This window comes from Lipophrys pholis (genome assembly GCF_963383615.2).
Source record: "Lipophrys pholis genome assembly, chromosome: 13".
Classification (NCBI taxonomy): Eukaryota; Metazoa; Chordata; class Actinopteri; order Blenniiformes; family Blenniidae; genus Lipophrys; species Lipophrys pholis.
Window position 1 is genome coordinate 13,439,482 of NC_137632.1, and position 21,375 is coordinate 13,460,856.

Consider the following 21,375-nt stretch of genomic DNA (forward strand, 5'->3'; position numbering starts at 1 on the left):
GCTCTGAAAGGATTACTTTAAATTGCATGTTTTTTTTTCTTTTTTTTCTTTCTTTCATTTTTTTTTCTTTTTTTTCCCCCTTTTTTTTTGAATGGTTCTCATTCTAGAATCCATTTACACGGATTAATGGCTTACCAAATGGCAATCAATGATGCATTTATGGGAAGAGCGGGCCAACAGGGCTGTGTGCAGAGCTTACATGCAGATGTGAGATGGCCATTGGTAGGCTGGCTGCCAGGCATGCTGGCTTGTTTGTTGGTAGGATATGTCCTCTAAGGCTCTGGATCCACTTCAGGGCTTTATCGTGCTTTGTAGGCACTCCATTACACCAGAAAAGCTCCTGATTATAAACCATAATCATCTTTTCCATCATTGCTGCTGTCTCTGCTGCTGCTGTTGCTGCTTTTTCCTGCTACTGCTGAGTCAGTTCAGTAAATGACAACAAATCAAAAAGAAAATGGACATCTGTTTCTCTCACAAGACAGTGGCAAACAAAATGGTCCTGGGAAATCTGCGAGCAAACCCTTCCTCATCTACATGTCGATGACTGTTTGCGACAGTTATCCTGATTTCCTTGAGAGAAAAAAAGTCGCTGAAGAGGAAAGAGTAGCCATTTCCTTTCCAAGGCTATAAATAGGTTGACATGTACTGTGATGACATGTCAATACAAGGCGTCTATTTATAGCTTTTCCCCAACTTGATGTTTATTATTTACAGACTGAACACATGAAGCCCCGCTCGGCAACACTCTCATTCAGAAAATAAAAGCAACCGAGACAGTGGCAGATGGTTTTCACAAGGCTCATTTAATTTAGCAGCTTAATAAGACGGTTTTAACCTACAAGCGCTTAAGTAAACCTTCTGATTAGAGTAGGGACTATATCTGTAATAGATTTCCCTGTTTTGTTGCTTTCAAAACAACTTAGTCTTGCCAGGAGATTGAACATATTGTGAATAAAAAAAAAAAAAAAAAAGCATTACGGAGACCCGGCACCATGCAGTGTTGTGCGAATAGTAATTATTATAAAAGTATTTGTTTTTAAATGAACCTTTTTTTAGTGTGAATGTGGTGAGGGAAAGAAGTGCTATGTCCCAACTTGAACCTCCTAATGATGTTCCCATTAGAGATGAACAGAGAGAGAGCGAGAGAGAGAGAGAACAGGGTTCTTGTGCTTCACAGCTATATTGCCTGTGTGGATCTTTTAGTTTTCTTTAATTTAACTTTAATTATTGCTGATATTCAAATTCTGATTGTTTTTGTTTCCTAATTAAATATGATGAGCAATATTTGCAATTAAAATGAAACATGGCTCAATACGCAAACAAATTCTGATTGATTATCACAAGTTTTAATAATGTGCATGCTGATACCTAAAAGTTGTTGGCTGAGACCTTTAAATGTACAGCAAACAAATGACTCATACAAAGTATAGGCCAAACTATTTTTAAAGGGAACTGATTTATTTGATCGCTATGTAACATAATGGCTTGAAATATCACTGAGCTCACATTGCATATTCAACAACTGTGCTTTCATCAAGATAAAACTGGCCCACCGGGTATAAAGAAAAGTACATTTAAGAATGTTTCAGGGGCTGCACAGTGGTGTGGTGGTGAGCAGACTGGCCTCATACCTCGAAGGTCCCTTACTTGAGTCGGATTGGGCTTGAGGCTCTTTCCATGTGAGATATAATAGAAAAGAATTACATTTATTGTTATCTTATATCCAATATTTAAGCATGTTTCAGATATATGACGTATGTATGTAGGTATGTATGTAGGTATGTCTTTGTCTACTCAAATATAGATTATCTATTTTGTCTAAATATATTTTCACACGATATAAAAGTTAATTGATTATATTATCATCAAGGGGGATTAAATAAGAATGTGGATATGTGTGTGTGTAAATGGAGGATATGGCTATAGGAGCATTGATGTACGTATGTGATTGCACAAATATTTTCATCACATGTCTGAAATGACTAAAAAAAATTAATCGTACAGGAGGACAAAATCATTTAGGTTGGACTCTTCCTAAAAAGTTAAAGAAGAGAAAAGCAACATACAAAAAGTAATGCAAAAATATTAAAATGTTTAAAGGTGTATATAATTATATAAGATGTAGTTCAAGCCAAGGCAGACATAATGATTCCCATGTGGGGGGGTGAGGTCAAAAGTGGGGAGTGATTTGGATGTTCTTCCTGTGTGAGCGAAGGTTTCCTAGAGGTATTCCGGTTTCCTCCCACAGTGCAAAAAGGTACATTTCAGTCTAATTGGTAGCTCTAAAATGTCTGTATGTGTGAGTATGTGGGACTGTCTCTCTCTCTCTCTCTCTCTCTCTCTCTCTCTCTCTCTCTCTCTCTCTCTCTCTCTCTCTCTCTCTCTCTGAGTTTGCCCTTTGACCCACAGTAAGCTGAGGTCACTTCCACCTCCCCAGGCATTACCTCAACCAAATCATCAACCGTTTTGTGTCTTTCTTATTGCCATAGGTGGAGAAAAGCCACAAAATGACAGAGATTTTGTTCAATTGTATCGTAAATAAACATACACTTAAACACAAACACTCACACACGCCAACAAAATATGACGTAGAACTCTGTGACCTCAAAACTATGGGCTCCTTTCACACTTCACAAAGAATGTGCAAAGGAGTTCAGCTCTTATATAATTTACCTAATTTACTATAACATCAAACAAACAACAAATATACGTGCTTCATTAGACTATAAGCCAGGTTTTAATGAACACACCAGTGCTGACAAATTCCCACATCAAGCACGGTTGGAGCCAAAGCAACATGAAGCCAGTAAACTACAAAAGGGTAGTAGAGTGTCCTCAAGTGAGATATGTGAAAGACTTAATGATGACATTGCAGGGCACTTATGTTAATCAAATAGTTTTTCTGTGAACCCCGTTAGAAACGGTTTTGTAGTTTCTCATTTCTCCTAAACGAGTTCACTGGATTGAACATTATAAATAACATGAACGAGGACCTCTGTTTATATGTGGACATATTTAGACTTTACTTTCAAAGGGCCTTCTGTAATTGTCAGACAAATAAATGACCACGTTATCCAACAAGTACGGCGAAGTTGTCAAAACCATTTCTTGAAATGCTGAAATGCCGCAGCAAAACTCCCTGGGACCAATAAAAGGAATATTACTCTGTGTCCAGGTTGAATTAATAAGGATTTATATGTGAGCTGCTTCTTGTGGGTCTCTTGTCTGTTCATTTTCCTTTGACCAAACAACAGTGGGAGTTGCTTTTTCTTTTCCCTGTTAAGAGAAAAAAAAAACAAGCTGTCATTTGTTTTAAATGTTACTCCCATCATTTGTTGCTGCTTTAAATTTTTAGACTTGTCGACTAGTCATAGGTGAAAAATTTCTAAATTCCCAAAGCTGTTTTAGTCTTTTTAACACACTCTGTCATTCTACATTTTGTTTAGACCACCACTCTGATTGGCCTGCTGAAGACAGCTCGGCTCCTGCGGTTGGTGCGCGTAGCGAGGAAGCTGGACCGCTACTCGGAGTACGGAGCTGCAGTTCTTATGCTGCTCATGTGCATTTTTGCCCTAATTGCCCACTGGTTAGCCTGCATATGGTACGCCATTGGCAACGTGGAGAAGCCCTACTTAGAGCACAAGATTGGCTGGCTGGACAATCTGGGCGTGTCCATAGGGAAGAGATACAACTACAGTGATCCTAGCTCTGGTCCCTCCATCAAGGACAAGTATGTGACGGCATTGTACTTCACCTTCAGCAGTCTGACCAGTGTGGGCTTTGGAAATGTTTCTCCAAATACCAACTCAGAGAAGATTTTCTCCATATGTGTCATGCTGATTGGCTGTGAGTATATCATGGTCTGCTTACACTTTTGCATCCAGCTGTTTTAATTTTTCTTATCCGGCTCCAAGCTGTGAAGAGACAAACTTTATATTTTTAAATCCTAGACTGCAGATAGTTTGTGCAAATAATGTGTCTCTATTGGAAGCAGCCGTCAACATGCAAAGATGTTCGTAGTGAAAAAAACTAACCTTGATCTATGTCTGTACTTCAGCCCTCATGTATGCCAGTATTTTTGGAAACGTCTCTGCCATCATCCAGAGGTTGTACTCGGGCACGGCTCGCTACCATGCTCAAATGTTGCGAGTCAAAGAGTTCATCCGCTTTCACCAGATTCCCAACCCACTGAGACAAAGGCTGGAGGAGTACTTCCAGCATTCATGGACCTACACTAACGGCATTGATATGAATACGGTAAATAACACAAACCAGAGGAGAATAACCAAAAGAATAGCACAATGCACTGATCACAGTAATAATTTGTAATCATATGTTCTAAAAAGAGCTTTTTTTCCTCCTGTCTGCTTTTCATCTGGATCTCTTCATTGGTAAGAGCAGGAGGTATTTATTTTTATTTCTTGACTTATTTCGATGTTAAATGTCTCGTGGTTTCAGTCCTGTTTGAAATAAGAACCCAATGGCAAGTATTCTGTCCTCATGATTTATGAATGTATTTCTTGTAGATGCAAAAGTACTACTTTAGAGGGATGTATGGTAGTCTTTAAGTAATGCATATCATTTTTATTTGCAGTTACGTTCTTCACCTAATTTGTTGGTTTCATAGTTTTAGTTTGTGTTTGTATTGATGTTGACCGTTCCGTATTAGTTCAATTCCAATAACTATTGGGTGTTCAAACGCTAAATCATTTTGCTGATTCAACATTTACTTTCCTATGAATTACCTTTTTTGGTATTTTTCACAATTTAAAATCATGCATCTATTTTCTTCTTGAACTCAAGGTCCATTTCCATTTCACAGAAAATATTTTACAGCATGGATCCAGCAGACGCATTGGTTTATGATTCTTTTCCTCTTTTAGTTATCACACAATTTTCTTGCTACCGAGCATTCATTGTGCTGCAGTAAATTTAACTCAGGGAGTGTGGATACATCCAGTAGATCCTGTTGGGTGCTACTCATAAATCATTTACAGTGTGGGTCCAAAGGTCTGAGATGTGTTGTAAATATGTTTACAATTAGAATTTTAACACAAAACTGGCCTCAAATCTCTTTAAACAAATAAAGAATTATATTTATAACAACTTTGTCTAAATACTGATATCATAATCATTATTGCATTGAAAAGAATATGGAGTCAGGATAACATGTGCCCCACAAATTTGTGAATGACCTGATATTCCAGGGTGGTCTGACAATGTTCCCACGGGCCTGATGCGATGTCGAGGATTCACTGCTCCTGATTGTTCGATGGGGTCGAGGTCAGGCGACTGTGGAGAAAAGTCATGACAGTCAGCGCTCTCAGCTCTCTCTGGCCTTCAGGAAGTTCTTCCAAGCCTTGGAGTGTGTTTCGAGTCATTATTTTCCTGCAGTGTAAATCCCCAAATATCCCCACCACTGTGGGTTTGATATACAGCAGTATTATTCTCGCTCCTCTTTGTCTCGTTACTTTCACCCCAACGTTACTGCCACAAATCTCAAACTCGGATTCTTTGGTAAATTGCATTTTTTTCCCCCAGTCATTCATTGTGAAATGCTGATATGTCTTAGCCGAGTGTTTGGCCTTGTTTCCCCTCCCGAGAAGAGTTTTACACATCACTGCTATTCCTGTGACATTGCTGCTCGGTAGCCTTGTTTTGACAGGATTTTTAGTAGATTCTCTCTGCGGCGTGTTGTTTTTAGTCTGTGTTACATTTTCTATTTGCATTGCTCATGTGATGACAAGGGTTTTGGTGTTATTGATGGTGATGTGGATACAGGTAATCCTGAGAGAGAGAGAGAGACTGGTCCTGCACTGCTCCCATTAAAAAGATCCAGTTCCATCATAATGCAATGCTACCAAAGTCCCTCTCTGCTCCAGATCACAGTTTGCCGTCTGACACTTTGAATTAGTTCTGATGTCATGTTTGCCACTATCAGAGTGATAGTGACTAAGCAATTTGCTGCTGGAAACTTGAGACATGGCCATATTAATAATGTGCAAACAAAGGCTTCAAAGTTGGGAAAAGTTATTATGAGGTGATGAAAGTTATCTCAGTGTCAACTGAGCTGTGCAACGGTGACAGAATATAACTGATGGTTTTTTTTGGCAAAGTCACTTACATAATATGTCTAATGCATTTTGCACAATCCTTTACAATCTTTAATAATAATGTAGTCTTTACATTTTCTTAGTTTTAGTGCTCTCAGATATTTGGACTCACTTGTATATGGAAGTCAGTCAAAGCACGAACTCTCCATTTACACTTTTAATTTCCGATATTGTGTTATGATGATATTAATTTGTTTTTTTAGTGGTCTATCATAATTCCATTGCAAATTACGTTTCATGCTGTGTCCACATCTCTGTGCTAATGTCAAGCCAAGTAACAGCCTCTCTTGGTAAAAGCACATTGATTTTAACACTTTGCTGCACGCAGCTTCTGCTACATAACCCGATTATCTAATTGATCCAAATGCATCCCTTTCACGATATGAAACTAATTATCTGAGCATTCTTACTCACGGAGTTTTCCTGTCATAGGTATTGAAAGGTTTTCCTGAGTGCCTGCAGGCAGATATCTGCCTTCATCTCAACAAGAATCTCCTGCACGACTGCAAAGCTTTCCAAGGAGCCACCCAAGGCTGTTTGAGGGCCTTGGCTATGCGCTTCAAAACCACTCACGCACCCCCAGGAGACACGCTGGTCCACAACGGCGATGTACTCACTGCTCTCTACTTTCTGTCACGTGGCTCTATTGAGATATTGAAAGATGACATTGTGGTTGCTATCCTGGGTAAATATAATGTGTTGTTGATTATGCTACTGCACCGTTTAACCATCCCGGGGTTGCATAGGTGTAACACAGGTGCTGAATTTGTCCAGAGACTGTCACATAAAACTATCATAAGTATAGTGAATCCCTTTGAAACTCAGTTTTTGTTTAACCTTTTTGTCTGTGTCTGTCAGTTTCAGTCTCTGTTGCACATAAAACTTAAATTTCCACTAAGATAGGAGATCGACTGTAAAAGTCAACCCGTCCGCCTTGTTGAATAGACGATCTGTCAACTGATTGTGTGTTTAATGTCAGGATTTGACCAAAAACTAGAATGCCTTTCTGCAGGGGTTTTGCTCACGTTACATTTTGACAGTGGAACCAAGGGGTCACAACATTAATGTTTGTAGTGATTAGTTCTTTGAATAAATCGACAACATATTTATAGAGATGAATCTCCATTGCTGAAATGGTGTCTCCCTTTTTTGTCAATAGGAATAGTTAGGAAATGTGCCCGCTGGCCTTCGATGTGGCTGCATTGCAGCTGCACTCCAGCTGTCAAGCAGTGTTTTTCACATGTGTATTACTGCCGCTGCCAGTTTATTCTCCTCACAATTACGATTTAATCACATTCAGCGCAATAACAGAGTCACGTGGTTATTTTATCCCCTGTCACACCAGTTAGATTCTTGGAGTACATTTAAGTCCAAAAACCGCACACAGAGTAGTGTATCTCTCCCCTCTCTGTGTGCGGTTTGTTCATATACAAACCTGATTTCCAACAGAAGAAGAATTTGGTTAGACAAGAGACACTATGAGAACACAAGGTCACTCAAGTGCTTTACAGCTGCAAAGTCTTTAAAATGTTATAACTCCAATAACAGTGAAGTCAGACTTGCTGGCATAACACAAATGACATGGGTGTTAGTTTATGTGGTTATGCATGAAATCAAATGTAGACTAGTCATAGAAGCTACAATTATGATGATGCGGAAATACAGTAGCAAAGAAATATCGAGCAGGAAAAAACAATAAATACCATTAGTTTAATTGTTGTATTAAAACAGTATCACAGCTGCGGTGGTATTGGTCTTCTGCAGCATGGCTGTAATTATCTTGGGTACTCGTCCACGACCCGATCACAGTCATGCTGTTATTCAGTACAACAGCGTTTCCTATTGAGTGATACTGCTCAAATAAACCTTCCTCTTCTTGTTGTTGCTATTTTTTTTTTTTTTAAGTAATTGGAAATTGCTTTTAATACAACAGTGTTATAGTGTATGTCCTTGTGCTGCATGGTAGGTTTAAGATTTAACTTGGTGTCTGCATAGTTAAAAGGTGAGAGAATATGAAAAAATATGCTAATATCTGTAATATAAATTATAGGCAGGTGGTAGTTTTGGATATTAATTATCAAAGACTATCTCAGGAAATTAAATAAGAGTCTTGATTAAAAACGTGGAAGGTGCTTTTAAGAGCATTTCCACCTTTCAATTTCAGGGAAGGTAATGGTGTGTTTCTCTGACAGATTTCAGACTGTGACATTTCTATTAACTAGCTCCATAAAAGGTTGCTCACAAATTTCAAAGAACACAGAAATAGTGTGTATTTTTCACAGTGCCGGGGGAAACCAGTTAAAGCAGCTCTGGCTAAAACAGCTGCCAGTTTCACATATTGTTGTTTGTCTTTGCAATATAAAGATTTCGAAAGCTCATTACTGTTATTAGATTATTCCGTGGTTTTTTTTTTGGTTTGTTTGTTTGTTTCTTTCTTCATGGATGAACTCTCACCAGGTGCTATCGGCCAAGCCTGGATTAGATGAGCTATTATTCATGAGACAAATGCTCTCTAATGCCGCACCTGACAGAATGAGGTTTAAGCTTAGCAAAAGTTGCTGCATCATACAAAACGCATGATTAACAAACAAGGTGGAAGTCACCCATTCCATAGATCCGCCCATTTGTATTTGATACAAACATAAAGCTCCATCAGCACCTTTTTGCTCCAGTTTTTGGACATCTTTTATGTAGCTATGGTCTGTTTTTCACTTACTGAACTGTTTCAGCCTCTAAAGTGGTAATAGCCATCCCAGAGTGGGAAAGCATTCTTCACTTGTAATGATATTGACTCCAACAAGGCTGTTAGCATTGTTCTACAGGTGAGGAATTAGTCTGTTACACTAATGGCGATCTAAATCCTGGTGGTGGGAGCTGCTCGTGGGGGAGAGATACACCTCTCTGTGTGCGGTTTTACTCTGAGGTAGAAAGGTGTCCGGTGCATGCTGTTAAAGGCTCACTGGCAGCCAACGTATCATATCTCTTTTTCCTGAACCCCTGCTTACACTGTTGGCATTTAGTGAACCCTCACACCAACAAAGAGATTTATCATGATGGCCTTTAAACCAGACCTTTGGTCCTGAGCAAAATGAACCCCTATATCAGCGAAGGAAAGCCTTTTATACCTCCGTTTGACGACTGAGGCCCGAGGAAAGCTTCAGAGACTCAGTGGAAGCTTGCAGTCTTCATTATGTGATAGCCATTATCAACACAATTACTTCCTTTGAAGTGCACTACAAGTAAAGTGTGTCAATCACAATCAAACCCTCCTTTTCCCTTCACATCAAAGTCGCTTTGAGTTAGTAGACGTTCCTCAACATAAATAATGGATCAAAGACCGGGAGACAAGTGATATACAGGCCTTGGGAGAACATCTACGCAGAGAAGGAAGGTTGTTTGATTTTCATCATCCACAAAAACAAACATGTCTGGTGCCCTTTGGTAAAATCCCCCAAAGAAAACACAACACTGATTCCTGCCTTTAGTCCACATGGCTCATTTATGAATTCACAGCAGGCGTAGACGGTGTTTTTGGCTTTTTGTTTCTTTTCTTACTGCCATTTAACCTGTTGAGATGATGACTCTTCGATGTGTCTGTCATCACTAGGAAAAAATGACATATTTGGAGAAATGATTCATCTGCTCGCAAAGCCTGGGAAGTCCAACGCTGACGTCCGAGCGCTTAGTTACTGTGACCTGAGCACCATTCAGAGAGAAGACCTGCTGGAGGTGTTGGATATGTATCCAGAGTTTGCAGACTGCTTTTTCAACAACCTGGAGCTCACCTTTAACCTCCGAGACGAGTCGGCCAAGGTAGACGGCAAGGAAACAGTCCGATGGCATTTTTAATTCTGGTTCTTCTATTCATTTGGGAGGTATTCAGAATTAATCACCATTTATGTGATGATTACATTTTATTGCAGCCCTCCGATGACCAAGAATGCGATTCAGATGGTGAAGGCAATAAGAGCATGAAAAGAAGAATCTCATTCACACCTGATCTACCTAAAGGTCAGTCGAAATTAATGCATGCTTTGTGTTCACAAATGACTCCTTTGTTACTTTTCAATGGGTGCTGCTCGCTGAATACGTCCACTCAGGAAGAGATTTTAGTGCTATTCCACTGACTCCTGCTGATTGTTGCCCCCAAGGAGAAAACACGGAAGTGGTTAAAGACATTGAGGGGGGAAAGGAATCTAACTCGTGCCTAAAGAGATGCTCGGTAGTCCTGGGACCCTCGACACTCAACGTCCCTGTCCTGGAGTCAGATCTGATCGTCAGAGACAGGCTGCAGAGGAGACCCTCTTTTGAAGGTAAGAGATTGTGATATGGTACGAAAAGTATCTGTTCCCGGATGATGCTTGTATTGGGCTGTTGCTTGTTTTCAAATGGGTCATGGTGGATCCTGAAATAAGACCAGCTGAGATCTTCTTAGGCTTTCAGTTTGAATTTAAGCACACATTCATGAGTTTAAGTGCGTCCGTCAAAATGCTGCACATCAGATTTTAATAGTACAAGACAGGATGTCACATGTCTGGAACGATATCAGAGCATCAGCTATTTTGTCCTCCATCCCAACAGTCTGAAAGTAAACACGATCCACCCGAACAAATAATGTATTTGGTGTGCCTGTAATGTTTCCTCATTAAGATAAATGAGGATGCCATCTTTTAATTGGGCAAATGTTGCGCTGGTAATCATCAGTGAGAGAGATCCCAGCGGAAAAGCATAAGCAATTCCGCCTTATTGAGTAAGAAAGACAAAATGCAGTGAATGAATTGAACCACAACGTGATAAAGGAAATAATCACCACCTATCCCGTTATTGTACAGTCGGTAATTGTTGAGCAATAAAATCCTCACAAGGTTTTTATAGCGGGGCCACTGCGGCTCATATCAGCTCATTTTACTGCCCTTTCTTTATGGTCTAAGGCAGTTTGATACCAGCCAATCAAATTGAGGCATACCTGTAGCTTTTGGAGATTACATGTTTTCTTGATTCATGTGTAAAGCTTTCAGCACATACTTTTGCTAACAAACACAGTAGTGCCATATTATCTGGACTGTAGTTCACACTTTTGTTTTTGTTGTTTGGCTAAACTTCCACAAAGAAAAAGCCCCCACAACTGAGTTTTCATTGAAAAATAATAAAACTGAAGCAGAAAATAAAAAGAGAGTTCAGAGTGTCTGAGAAACTTGTGAGGGGGAAACAGTTACTACAAAGAAGGCTAATCATGGGCTATAAGTTGAGCTGAAGGACTAAATTGAATATAAATGATAGAACATGAAACAACATGGACCCAATGGGATTTATATGTTTGTGTTTTCCTCGTAATGAGACACTTTTAACAGATGTTACTGATATTCAGGTGCGACCTATGATTGGGAAAATACGCTAAGTTTTGTCTACATTTCTGACCTTATGTGGGTCGATAAAATAAATTATCGGGGGGTAATTTCCAATTTAAAGCCAGGCTGGTTCTAAGAGAACAATTTACAGGAGTCTATTAAAGTGTGAAGCAGGTCTTCCATAGGGGGCGCTAGAAAGCTTCATGTAGAGTTTAGCAGCAGCATAAAAAAAAAATCTGTGGGTCAGGGAATGGCCTTTTCCAGCATCTTTTTTTGTTTCTTTCTTCTTCTTTTTTCTAATGTTGACAAGATAATTACAGGGGAAAACTATTAATTATTTAATCAAACCAGCTTTTTTCAGAGCTGAATTTATTGTTTTGAATTTATATTACACTATTATAAATAACCTTTAAAAGAAACCACTAGTTGTAACAGCTGCAGGTTATTGCAGATTAATCATAGCGACATGTTGAATATTTCTAGATAAAATTATGCAACCGGCACAAGAAGGGTATTTCTTTTTAATGCCCACGAATCTCTGTCTCTGAGGGGCGTCTCATCCTTTGAAAACCTGCGGTATTTGCAAAAGCACCATAACTTAATACAATTTAGAAATTACAGAGGGGATTTATATGGACATTTGTCCAACAAAGCCCAATAACCAACAATACAGGAAAGTTGTTTATTGACAAACTGAATATAGGCCTGATCAATGAAATGGCACATGAGATAGATTAATCACACAATGAAGCATCTCCCCCGTTAAAAAACACGAAAGGTTCAAACGTATCACTGGACAACAGGCTGAATGCTACCATGTGCCCAACGGAGATAACAACAGGCTTAATGTGCAACAGGAAAACGTTGCACTAATAACTCTTCTGGTACAAAGGCTTGATGAATTGCAACACCAATATATACATGGTGCTTTCCTAAAGATTAATTACAATCTGTTTTAGTTTTCTCTTTTTTCTTCACAGTGATGACGTTGTGGTGACCCATATGTGAGGATGTTAAGCTTGCATGTTGGTTTGTTTCTCCAGATCTATGCTGTGATAAATGGGCCTGTAAGAAGCCCGCAGACTACCTGGATGAGTCAGCACACTTCCAGGACCTGAGAGAGGACGATAATTCTGCCAGTGAAATCACGTTTGGAGAGGTGGAACAACGCTTAGGTCAGCTTCAGGAGCACTTAAACAGGTAGAGGTTTTTATAGTCCCCATGCTGATTTTCATAAACTGTGAGAATTGTCAACTTTCCCCATGTGAATTAGACTGCCTCTTTCCATTTTTAACATAGCGTGTGCTTCAAGTCTTATTAGTGGGGAATTCTTTTTCTCTTTTTTTGTCACATCACATAACTCATGTTATCAGTTCTTTGCGATCCAATTGTTGACCACTTTGTGCACAGTGTGACATTCCTGCAGATTGTATCATTCTGCGGTAATGGTTCATTTCATCTGGCCTCGTTGAAGGTAATCGTTGGTAAATGTGACTGCTGCCGATCATAAAATAACAATTGCCCTTTAAGTCTTGGGGAAGCACCGAGAGGATGTGTGTACTTGTACAGGGTTGTGATGCCCAGAATGATGTTGGAAATACAGTTGGATTTTTTTTTTATTTGTACTCGGTGAGAGTAAATGTCTCTGTGGGGAGGAAGCGTGTGTTTATGAAAGGCTCTGCCACCCTCACCACCCGCTGAAGGGCCTTGCTGTTCTCCACTTTACACGAGTAGAAGCACACAGTGCAGCAGCAGGTCATAAAATAAATAACATCGAGTCACTTAAAAAAAAAGAAAGTACTTCTTCAGTAGACACATTGAGCTTAAAGGAACTTTCCATCTAAGAAAATATGTCAGTTGCCTGAAACAACTAGAACTTTTACTTCAGTTTCTCAGCTATTCATCCTATTTATCTCATTCTCAAATGAACCGCTTTAGTTTAGTTGACTTGGTAATTGGCTCAAGAATCTTTCCTAAAGCATGGTAAAGCATTTTGCTTAATGATATTGTTTCCAAAAGACAAAACGCTGTAGTATTGGTCTTGCAAATGTTTTCAAATGCAAAAAAGATGGACCAAAAAGCACATTTATCCTTAGTGTTGGAAATACCTCAATGAATGTTGTGCATGTTATTGGAAAACGTATATGATGTTGAGGACATGTCAAATATTTCTGTTACATTGAACACACATAAAAGCCATGTAAAAGTATGGACTGAACATTTTCTTAATGTGCTCACATACTATAACTTCACTGAAGACTTGGACAAAGCAGACGTGGAATATGTTATTGGTATAACACAAGACAGAGTGTACTACGATAGGCTTAATGCTCAGAGAGTTGATTTTGTTAAACTACAATCCCAATGGAACAGTTTTAATTTGTGAAATGTACATTTCTCTGATCACAGTTTTGTTTGTTTTTTTGTATTTTTTGGGGTATGGCCCCTGAAACAAAACTTCCCAATTCAAATGGTGCTGAATTCAAAATTACCTATATATAAATATATAAAAAACAATGGAATGAATGAAAAGCAAATCCTTACTTTTAGCTCCTGATATGAGATCTGGGCTGCATTGTGAGTTCGAGGTTGCTTTCGAAGATTTGAAAATCACTGCGTCACATTTTTTATTGACATTTTAGAACTCGCCTCAACCTTTTTGGAATTGATTGGCGCTGGAAATGTCTCCCCTCAGTGCACTTCACTTCCTCTCTCTCTAATATAGCGATCACACATCTAAATCTCATTAGCGAGCCATAGCCAGTGCTAATCTGATGTCTGACATTACAGAAATTGGGTGTGTCTCATAGCGGCTTTGGACATGTGACTCACTGTGGCTTTAAATAGAACACAGCCCTTTGATATTTAGTCTAAGCTTTTGTCTTTTTCTTATCTTCTGAAAGTGAGTCACAATATGTTCACCCTTGTCCACACTGTTTACACAGTGGAAGAAGTGTGCGTTGAGGCTGTGCTTACAAAATATTACACAATCACTGACAAACAGGCTTCCTGGTATCAAGTAGGTAAATCTATGATTATTCATATTTACCTGTGTTGTTCTAACTGCTAGATTGAATCTACTTGATGGCTGTGTTTTTTTTAAGATGCTTCGTCCCACACAGCTAAAAGTAAGTTACACAGAATGTACATGAGTAGGTGGAGGAAGGCTACTCGCTGGCAGAATCACTTATTGGACTCAGAGGGAGAGGCTGGATACGCTGGAAGAAGGATATACCACCATAGAGCCGGAGCATATTAAACTTCAGCATCACTTATTACAATTGTTTTGAAAAGTAACATTCAGAAAACCAATATGTTCGAAAAAGAATCCTTCAAATCTCTGGTAATGAGAGAGAATACGCAGCAAGCTGCCAACAACCAGCATGTTGTGATTTCAACAATAAATATGTGAGCACACCACCTCTCCAGAATACACATTTTTTCTTCTCATTATTTTATGTGTGGGAAATGGCTAGAGTTTCAACAACTTACCTGCAACCACCTGAAACCGGCAGACAAATGAACAGCAGGTGGTATTTTTAGCTGGAAAAATCACAGAGTGAGATATAGCATCAGGGTGCCTGAAATACTGGGCTCGCTCTTTTTATCAAGCACAAATAAAACATTTTATGGACTGCCCTGTTCCTGACTTTGTTTTTTTTTTTTCTTTCTTTCTTTGTTTGCTAATGCTGGCTGCAGGATGCGCAGCATTTCTCTGTCGTTTTGTGGCTTTGACTCCTTTGAAAGCATATGACAGGATGCAATTTTGGTGTGGCATTCATTTCAAAGGCCTCATGAAGATAGCCAAGAAAATTCCTGCTCGGACTTTATCATCCGTAATGATTGTCGCAGGGACATAAAAAGACCCATCTCTGTATATTACATGGGATGCAGGTAATTAAAAGTTTATTCAGCGTCACTAAATTCGCCCGACGCTCTAAATATAGCACTCGGAGGAAATGTGCTCGTAATTAGATTGACCAAATGAGTAAATGAGTATGATATAACCATTTCCACAGTAAATGCTTAACTCACACCTCCCACACAAAGCTCATTATCACTCCTCGCAGGAGCAGTGTCTTTCATCTACTACTTTGGTAGAATGTGTTTCCACACCTCTATCGTCTCTCCACGTTGTCCACTGCTGAGGAGCAGAGGCTCCACCTAGTGCTCAGTGAGCTACCGCAGAGTGTGTTTTCAGTCATTATTACACTCAGTCGGGATCACACTTGTCAGAATTAGGCACTCACCTGACCGTCCGGCTTATACGGTTTGGCCGTGTGTCTCTGGCTATTCCACTCACTTTTTGTTTTTCCTGTTCTTTTCGAGGCTGGAGTCTCAGCTGATAACAGATATTCAGACCATCCTGCAGCTGCTACAGAGACAGCCCACTCTGGGACCTCCTGCCTACAGCACTGTGACTGCCAGTCCAGACTATCACAGACCCGCTGTGAAGGTTCAGCCTGCTGCTCTGACTGCCAGCCATTTTTTCAGCCATACAGGAACTCGAGTAAGTTTTTTATTTTTTTCCGAAAGTGTAGTTCTGGTTTTCGTGACTGAAAAGCTGAAATTCTGAAGAATAGAATCTTTCACCTCATGTGTGTTTAAAAAATTAAGTTTTCACTTTATTAAAATCTTTTGAGACACAACCGTATCACTGGCCATATAGTGTGTGTGACACATTCATTACAGTTTGAGCTGATATCCAAGAATGGCACTGCTCTTGGGGTAGTGAAGAAACCTTTCAGTGCACATGTACTCATGTGACATGCAGAATCGAGAAGAATATCATGTGGAAATACTTTAGTAATAGTTGTATGGTAATCGTACAGATCAGAATATTTGTTCAGAATCCCACAGACACAAGATAAAACTGGGGAAAAAAAAGGTCTATTTAATTTAATTCTGTCATTTAATTATTTAGATTTTTACAAAAATGTACATGAACTATTGTAACGAACAGGTAAAAATGATAAAGATAACCTGCCACTTTTCATATTTCATAAAGTACAAGATTTTAGTTTAAAGTATCAATTTAACTTTTTTCACTTGGCTAAAAGTAAAAGAATCCAGGCTCAGAAACATTTTCTCACACAAAAGCAAAGATTTTAAATAATTTATTATTAGTAATACGTGTGCACACGTTGTAATTATTGAAATTGTAATACAATGTCAACCGCAATATACCTGCTGAATCATTAGCAATGACAATTATAATATGTAATATTATTATACTTATTATTGAGTCAATAGGTTTGCATCAGAAACTAAATTACTCTTCAGAGATTAAAAGCTAATACTGTGAATTCAATGACTCTTACCTTTTAAGGCAAAAAAAGGACATTTGGCATTCAGTCATTATTGATGTAACGTTTTTTAATGTGACTCATAATGATTGAAAGGAGTAATGGGCCAATTTGAAGATTGTGAGAAGAATAAAGTGAAGACATCTGTGTCCACATGGAGGGAGGAAAAGGAAAAGGTCAGAAATTAAAAACTGAAATGAAATACAGATACTTGACACAATTTCCGGTGTAGAAATAGTTTACTTGCCAGATCTTCCATTCCTGTAACTTACAGATTATGTACATATAAAACCTTTGACTAGCAAAACAAATAGCAAAAGAAAACTATGATCTCACACGTTGAAAGAAAATGGATACGAACTGACCACTTTATTTACTCCCGTGTATTTAACAAACTTCTTTCCTTTGTGAAACTCTTCGTCACAGGGTCCCAACCATAAACTGGAAAGCACCAGTCAGGAACCCAAAGACTCTCTGGCGAGTTTGGCCGGTGTGAACACACCCATCAGAGACAGCCTTACAGCATTTCTTGTACAGAGACACACAGAGCCACAGCAACAGCAAGTTCCAGGGCATCAACAGCAAGCACTCATTCTTCTTCCCAATGAAACCTCTTCCACAACCTCCTGCTCTTCTTCTCCGTCACGTTCTGACTCCAACCTCAACACTGCTGGACTCCACAGGCCCGGATCAGACCCCGAGTTTCCGAGGCCATAACCATTTTAGCGGGGTTGTAATGCTGTAATTACTAAGTAGCAGGTTTTTTTGTTTTTTGTTTTTTTATCAGCATGCTGGCACGGGTGTCTGTATTGTTAATTTTGCAGTGGCTTGGTAATAGAAATAAGATGTCCTTTCATTGTGCATGTGGATAAAACACAGTTCTCTGCTGTTGACAGGAGAATAGAAAACACCTTACACACATTAATAACTGTCAAAGAACAAGATTTAATTTGTAATTGTCATAATTTATGTTTCCTTCATACATCGACTTGAGGATCAGTGGTTCCCAACTTGGAGTCTGAGTCCTGCTCCGGGAGGCCTTGAACAGTGATCACATGGGGGGAGGGGGGGCGTGATGCTCAACCTGCTCTAAATAGCATTTGCACATGTCAAAAAAACCCGTAATAAGAAACGAGAATCTGTAGCCAGCCCAGGAACCTACCCAAGTCCACCCGTATTTGGCTTCACTATAAATTTGAGATTGTAGAGGGGATGAGCAGCCTTTCATAGAGGTACTCTCAGGGGCTTCCAGTAAGAAAAAAGGTTGGGAACTACTACCCTAACAAATCACGATGCACTTTGTCAAGCAACCACGAGACCGTCTGTATGAGGACAACGCTCCCTCAAATATTATATCTTCAGCTTTTTATCCATATCCGACATCATTTCCAGGGATGTTGGTAGAAGGTCTTAACTTGTGAAAGCATCATAATAATACCTTGCCAACTCCATGTTTCACCACCACTTTGATCTTAGACAGGCTCAGAGGATCTTCTTGTTTGTCGGGCTGCTGTTTTGTATTTTCCCACACAGCTGGTCACACCAAGGTGGTCCGCCAGGCCGGGAGAATAAACGCCACAAACTCCTGGTCTGAGTGCAGTCAGGCAAACAAGCACAAGTGCAACAATTGCTCCAATTGAAGGCTGAATGACCTACCTCACACTTGACAGGTCCCAGTCACGAACCCTTTTCTTAGGATTATTCCTGGTGTTGCAATACGGGATGGCTGGAAACACCGGGAAATGCAATGCGGTTAGGGGATCTGTGAGTGTACAGCATGTAATACAAGCAAAACGTTTTGGGGTTTTTTAAATACAGGAACTTCCTACAAAGCACAGACTCTTACTAAGCATTTTTTTTTCCTGATCTGGTCGAACAAGAAGATAAGAGCAATATCATAACTCTATCAGTAATCAGGCCACTTCTCCATACAGCATACACTAGCCCAACAATAATTACACTTCATTTGCTGATTATTAAGGTGACAAAAAGCCACTCTTTCACAGAAAGCTACGAAGAGGGTGGTAGAAGTCCCCAGGCATAGGTCCACTTCTATTTTAAATACGGAGATCTGACGGGCCAGGACAAACACACTGCCAAGAAAATTCATGTTGACCAGTTGATTAGCTCTTGAAATGTCCTCACACAGCACTTTGCCAACCAACTCCTCAGATTTTTTCAAACTATTTACGATGAGGTGTTAAGAGGAAAAGGTTTGAATAGCAGTAGATGAGTGTGAACAGAGTGCAACGACTCTATTGCTCATTGCCAAAATACAATTCATCAGTTTGCATAACAACCAGGCAGTAGGCAAGAAAATAAGGAGGATTAAAGATTGGAAATGCTGACCAGAGGCAACCCGTTGCTGTTTCTAATGCTGGCAGACTTACAGCTTGTGAGTAAAGAGATTTTTCTGGGCGGGGCAGTCGACCTTTTCACCCTGAGACTTGGAAACAAGGATGTGTTTAATATCCTTGTTACCACGTGTCCGACTACCTGCAGTGTGAGGGAGCCATTTCAACACAACAGACGGACGAAGGGAGAGAAATGTATTTTCTTCCATTTGCAGAATTTCTTGGCTATCCAGAGACACTGAGGTACCAGCAATTAAATGAGAACACATTCTGAATTTCTTCTGCTGTCATTAAACTCCTGGTATGATTCCACGTCACATAATAGGCCTATTTATGGATGCTTGATCGTGTTCAGAATCTAAAGTCTGTGTGGGATACATATACGTACATATTCTAGCGTTTAGAGAGTCTGAGTCTGCATATGAACAAAGAAAATGTACTGACCGCAGCTATTAGTGTAATAGAACATTATTACAAAGGTGGAAGATCTATTTTTTCCTTAGTCGTATGCCTGTCTTCTCTGAAGTGTGACTCAGGGGTTATGGACAATTGCACTGCAATACACAGTATCATGTATAGTTTTCTTCTTTAAACAATGTGCATTATTACTGCAGCCACTGATGTGCACCTACTGTTCCAGAGTTAGCCAACAGAATGCACCATACATGCTGGCCAGGCTTGAATATCATGCATGCAGATCTGATGGGAGAATTGACTGGAGCTTGGCCCCTGACCAGCAAGTGTGATGCAGGCTTTTCTATAAAGCAGTGCATGTGTTTTTTATACCTATATATTTCACTGTTTTGCACTGCTTATGAGCCCAAAGTAGCACATTACAATATAAAATGATGTCAGCATCTCGTCTCTCTTAGGATGTATTAAGAGGGTCTTTTGGCAGAGGAGGGAATAAAAAGACAGCTAGTACTTGCGCATAAACAGGCTCCAGAGAGGGTCTTGTGCCTATACAAACAATCCAAATGTTAAGTCAGCATCTCTTTGTGTAACTAACCATACATCAATGAAATATATTGTTTCCCTATACAGTTTTTTTGTTTTTTTTGGCAATATACATTAAGAATACAAGTGTTGTTAGATGGTTTTAGAAAATAAAAACATCACATTGCCAGATGTTAAAAATAAAAATTTAAAAAAGTATTTTTTTTTAACAGAATGAATTATATGAGAAATTCTATAGAATAAACAGACAGTAGTGCATTTGCTTGTTTTGAAGCTGTGGGAGCAATAAATGAAAACACAGTTACTCCTGAGTGGTCTTGGTTTCACTTTTTCAACTCTTTGTTGCTTAAGATTTCTTTTGTCCTAACACGGCGGTGTGATGGTTGGCTCTTTCACCTCGTAATGAGAATGTTGTTGGTATGAGTACGAGTCGGATATTATATGTTGAGTTTGCATATTTTCCTTATGCGTACCTGAGTTTTCTCCAAGGACTCCAGTTTCTCTAGAGTCCAGAAACGTGTTTGAGCCCAACACAAATAACTCTTTCAACAGTTATAAAGACCGTAGATTTATGAAAGCAGTCGGGTGAATAAATCGCTTTTTCACATATTTCCACATGAAGATGGAGTCAGCTTTAAATCATATCTGGCTCGATGAAATATTAATAGCAAATAACACTACAAAACTTTGATTGGGGCTGCAAACAAGATGCAGTAAATTAAAATATCAAGAGATTTACATCACAGTAGACCAAAGACTGATGATGAAAATATTTCATTCGCTGTATTTTCCACACCTGTTTTTCACAAGTGGTAGGAGCCTGTAAAGTCTGTGTAAAGGAGTACACCTTGGTCTGGTTGCCAATCAATCACAGGGCTAACGCAGACAGAAAATCAATCATGCGCTCATTCCCTCTTATGGCCAATTCAAATGAGCAGGTCTTTGAATTGTGGTAGAAAGTCAGAGTTACTCAGAGAAACGCCACATGGGTAAAGAGAACATGAAAACCATATTCAGACAAAAATGTGTGAAAACACTGCGAACCGCTACGCCAACAATATCTTAACAGTTTATTGAAGATGTGAGATTGCTTTATATTTGATAGCAGTATCCTAAAGTGGGAACAGCAGCAACAAAAAGCAGGAAGAAGGAGTGCAGCTCATTAAATCATCGACTATTTTACAACCATTAGTTGAGTTTCAAAAATCTGAATCCGTTATTCTTTGTTCTTTACCTTTTGCAAATCATTGAAATTTAGTAATTGATTAAAACGTCCTTCTCTAAAGTATGACGT

At 39.3% G+C, this 21,375-nt stretch overlaps 1 protein-coding gene across 1 annotated transcript in view; it reads left to right on the forward strand.

Moving 5' to 3' along the window:
• Positions 1–17,487, forward strand: part of kcnh7 (potassium voltage-gated channel subfamily H member 7) — a gene marked incomplete at both ends in the record, with an annotated part of 43,412 nt that extends 25,925 nt beyond the window's left edge. The window contains 9 exons of the mRNA XM_080479262.1: positions 3,450–3,849; positions 4,061–4,260; positions 6,549–6,801; positions 9,724–9,929; positions 10,040–10,127; positions 10,268–10,429; positions 12,508–12,664; positions 15,794–15,974; positions 17,197–17,487. Coding sequence (XP_080335388.1) covers positions 3,450–3,849; positions 4,061–4,260; positions 6,549–6,801; positions 9,724–9,929; positions 10,040–10,127; positions 10,268–10,429; positions 12,508–12,664; positions 15,794–15,974; positions 17,197–17,487 — 1,938 coding nt within the window. The remainder of the gene's footprint in view (positions 1–3,449; positions 3,850–4,060; positions 4,261–6,548; positions 6,802–9,723; positions 9,930–10,039; positions 10,128–10,267; positions 10,430–12,507; positions 12,665–15,793; positions 15,975–17,196) is intronic.
• Between the last annotated feature and the right edge of the window lie 3,888 nt (positions 17,488–21,375).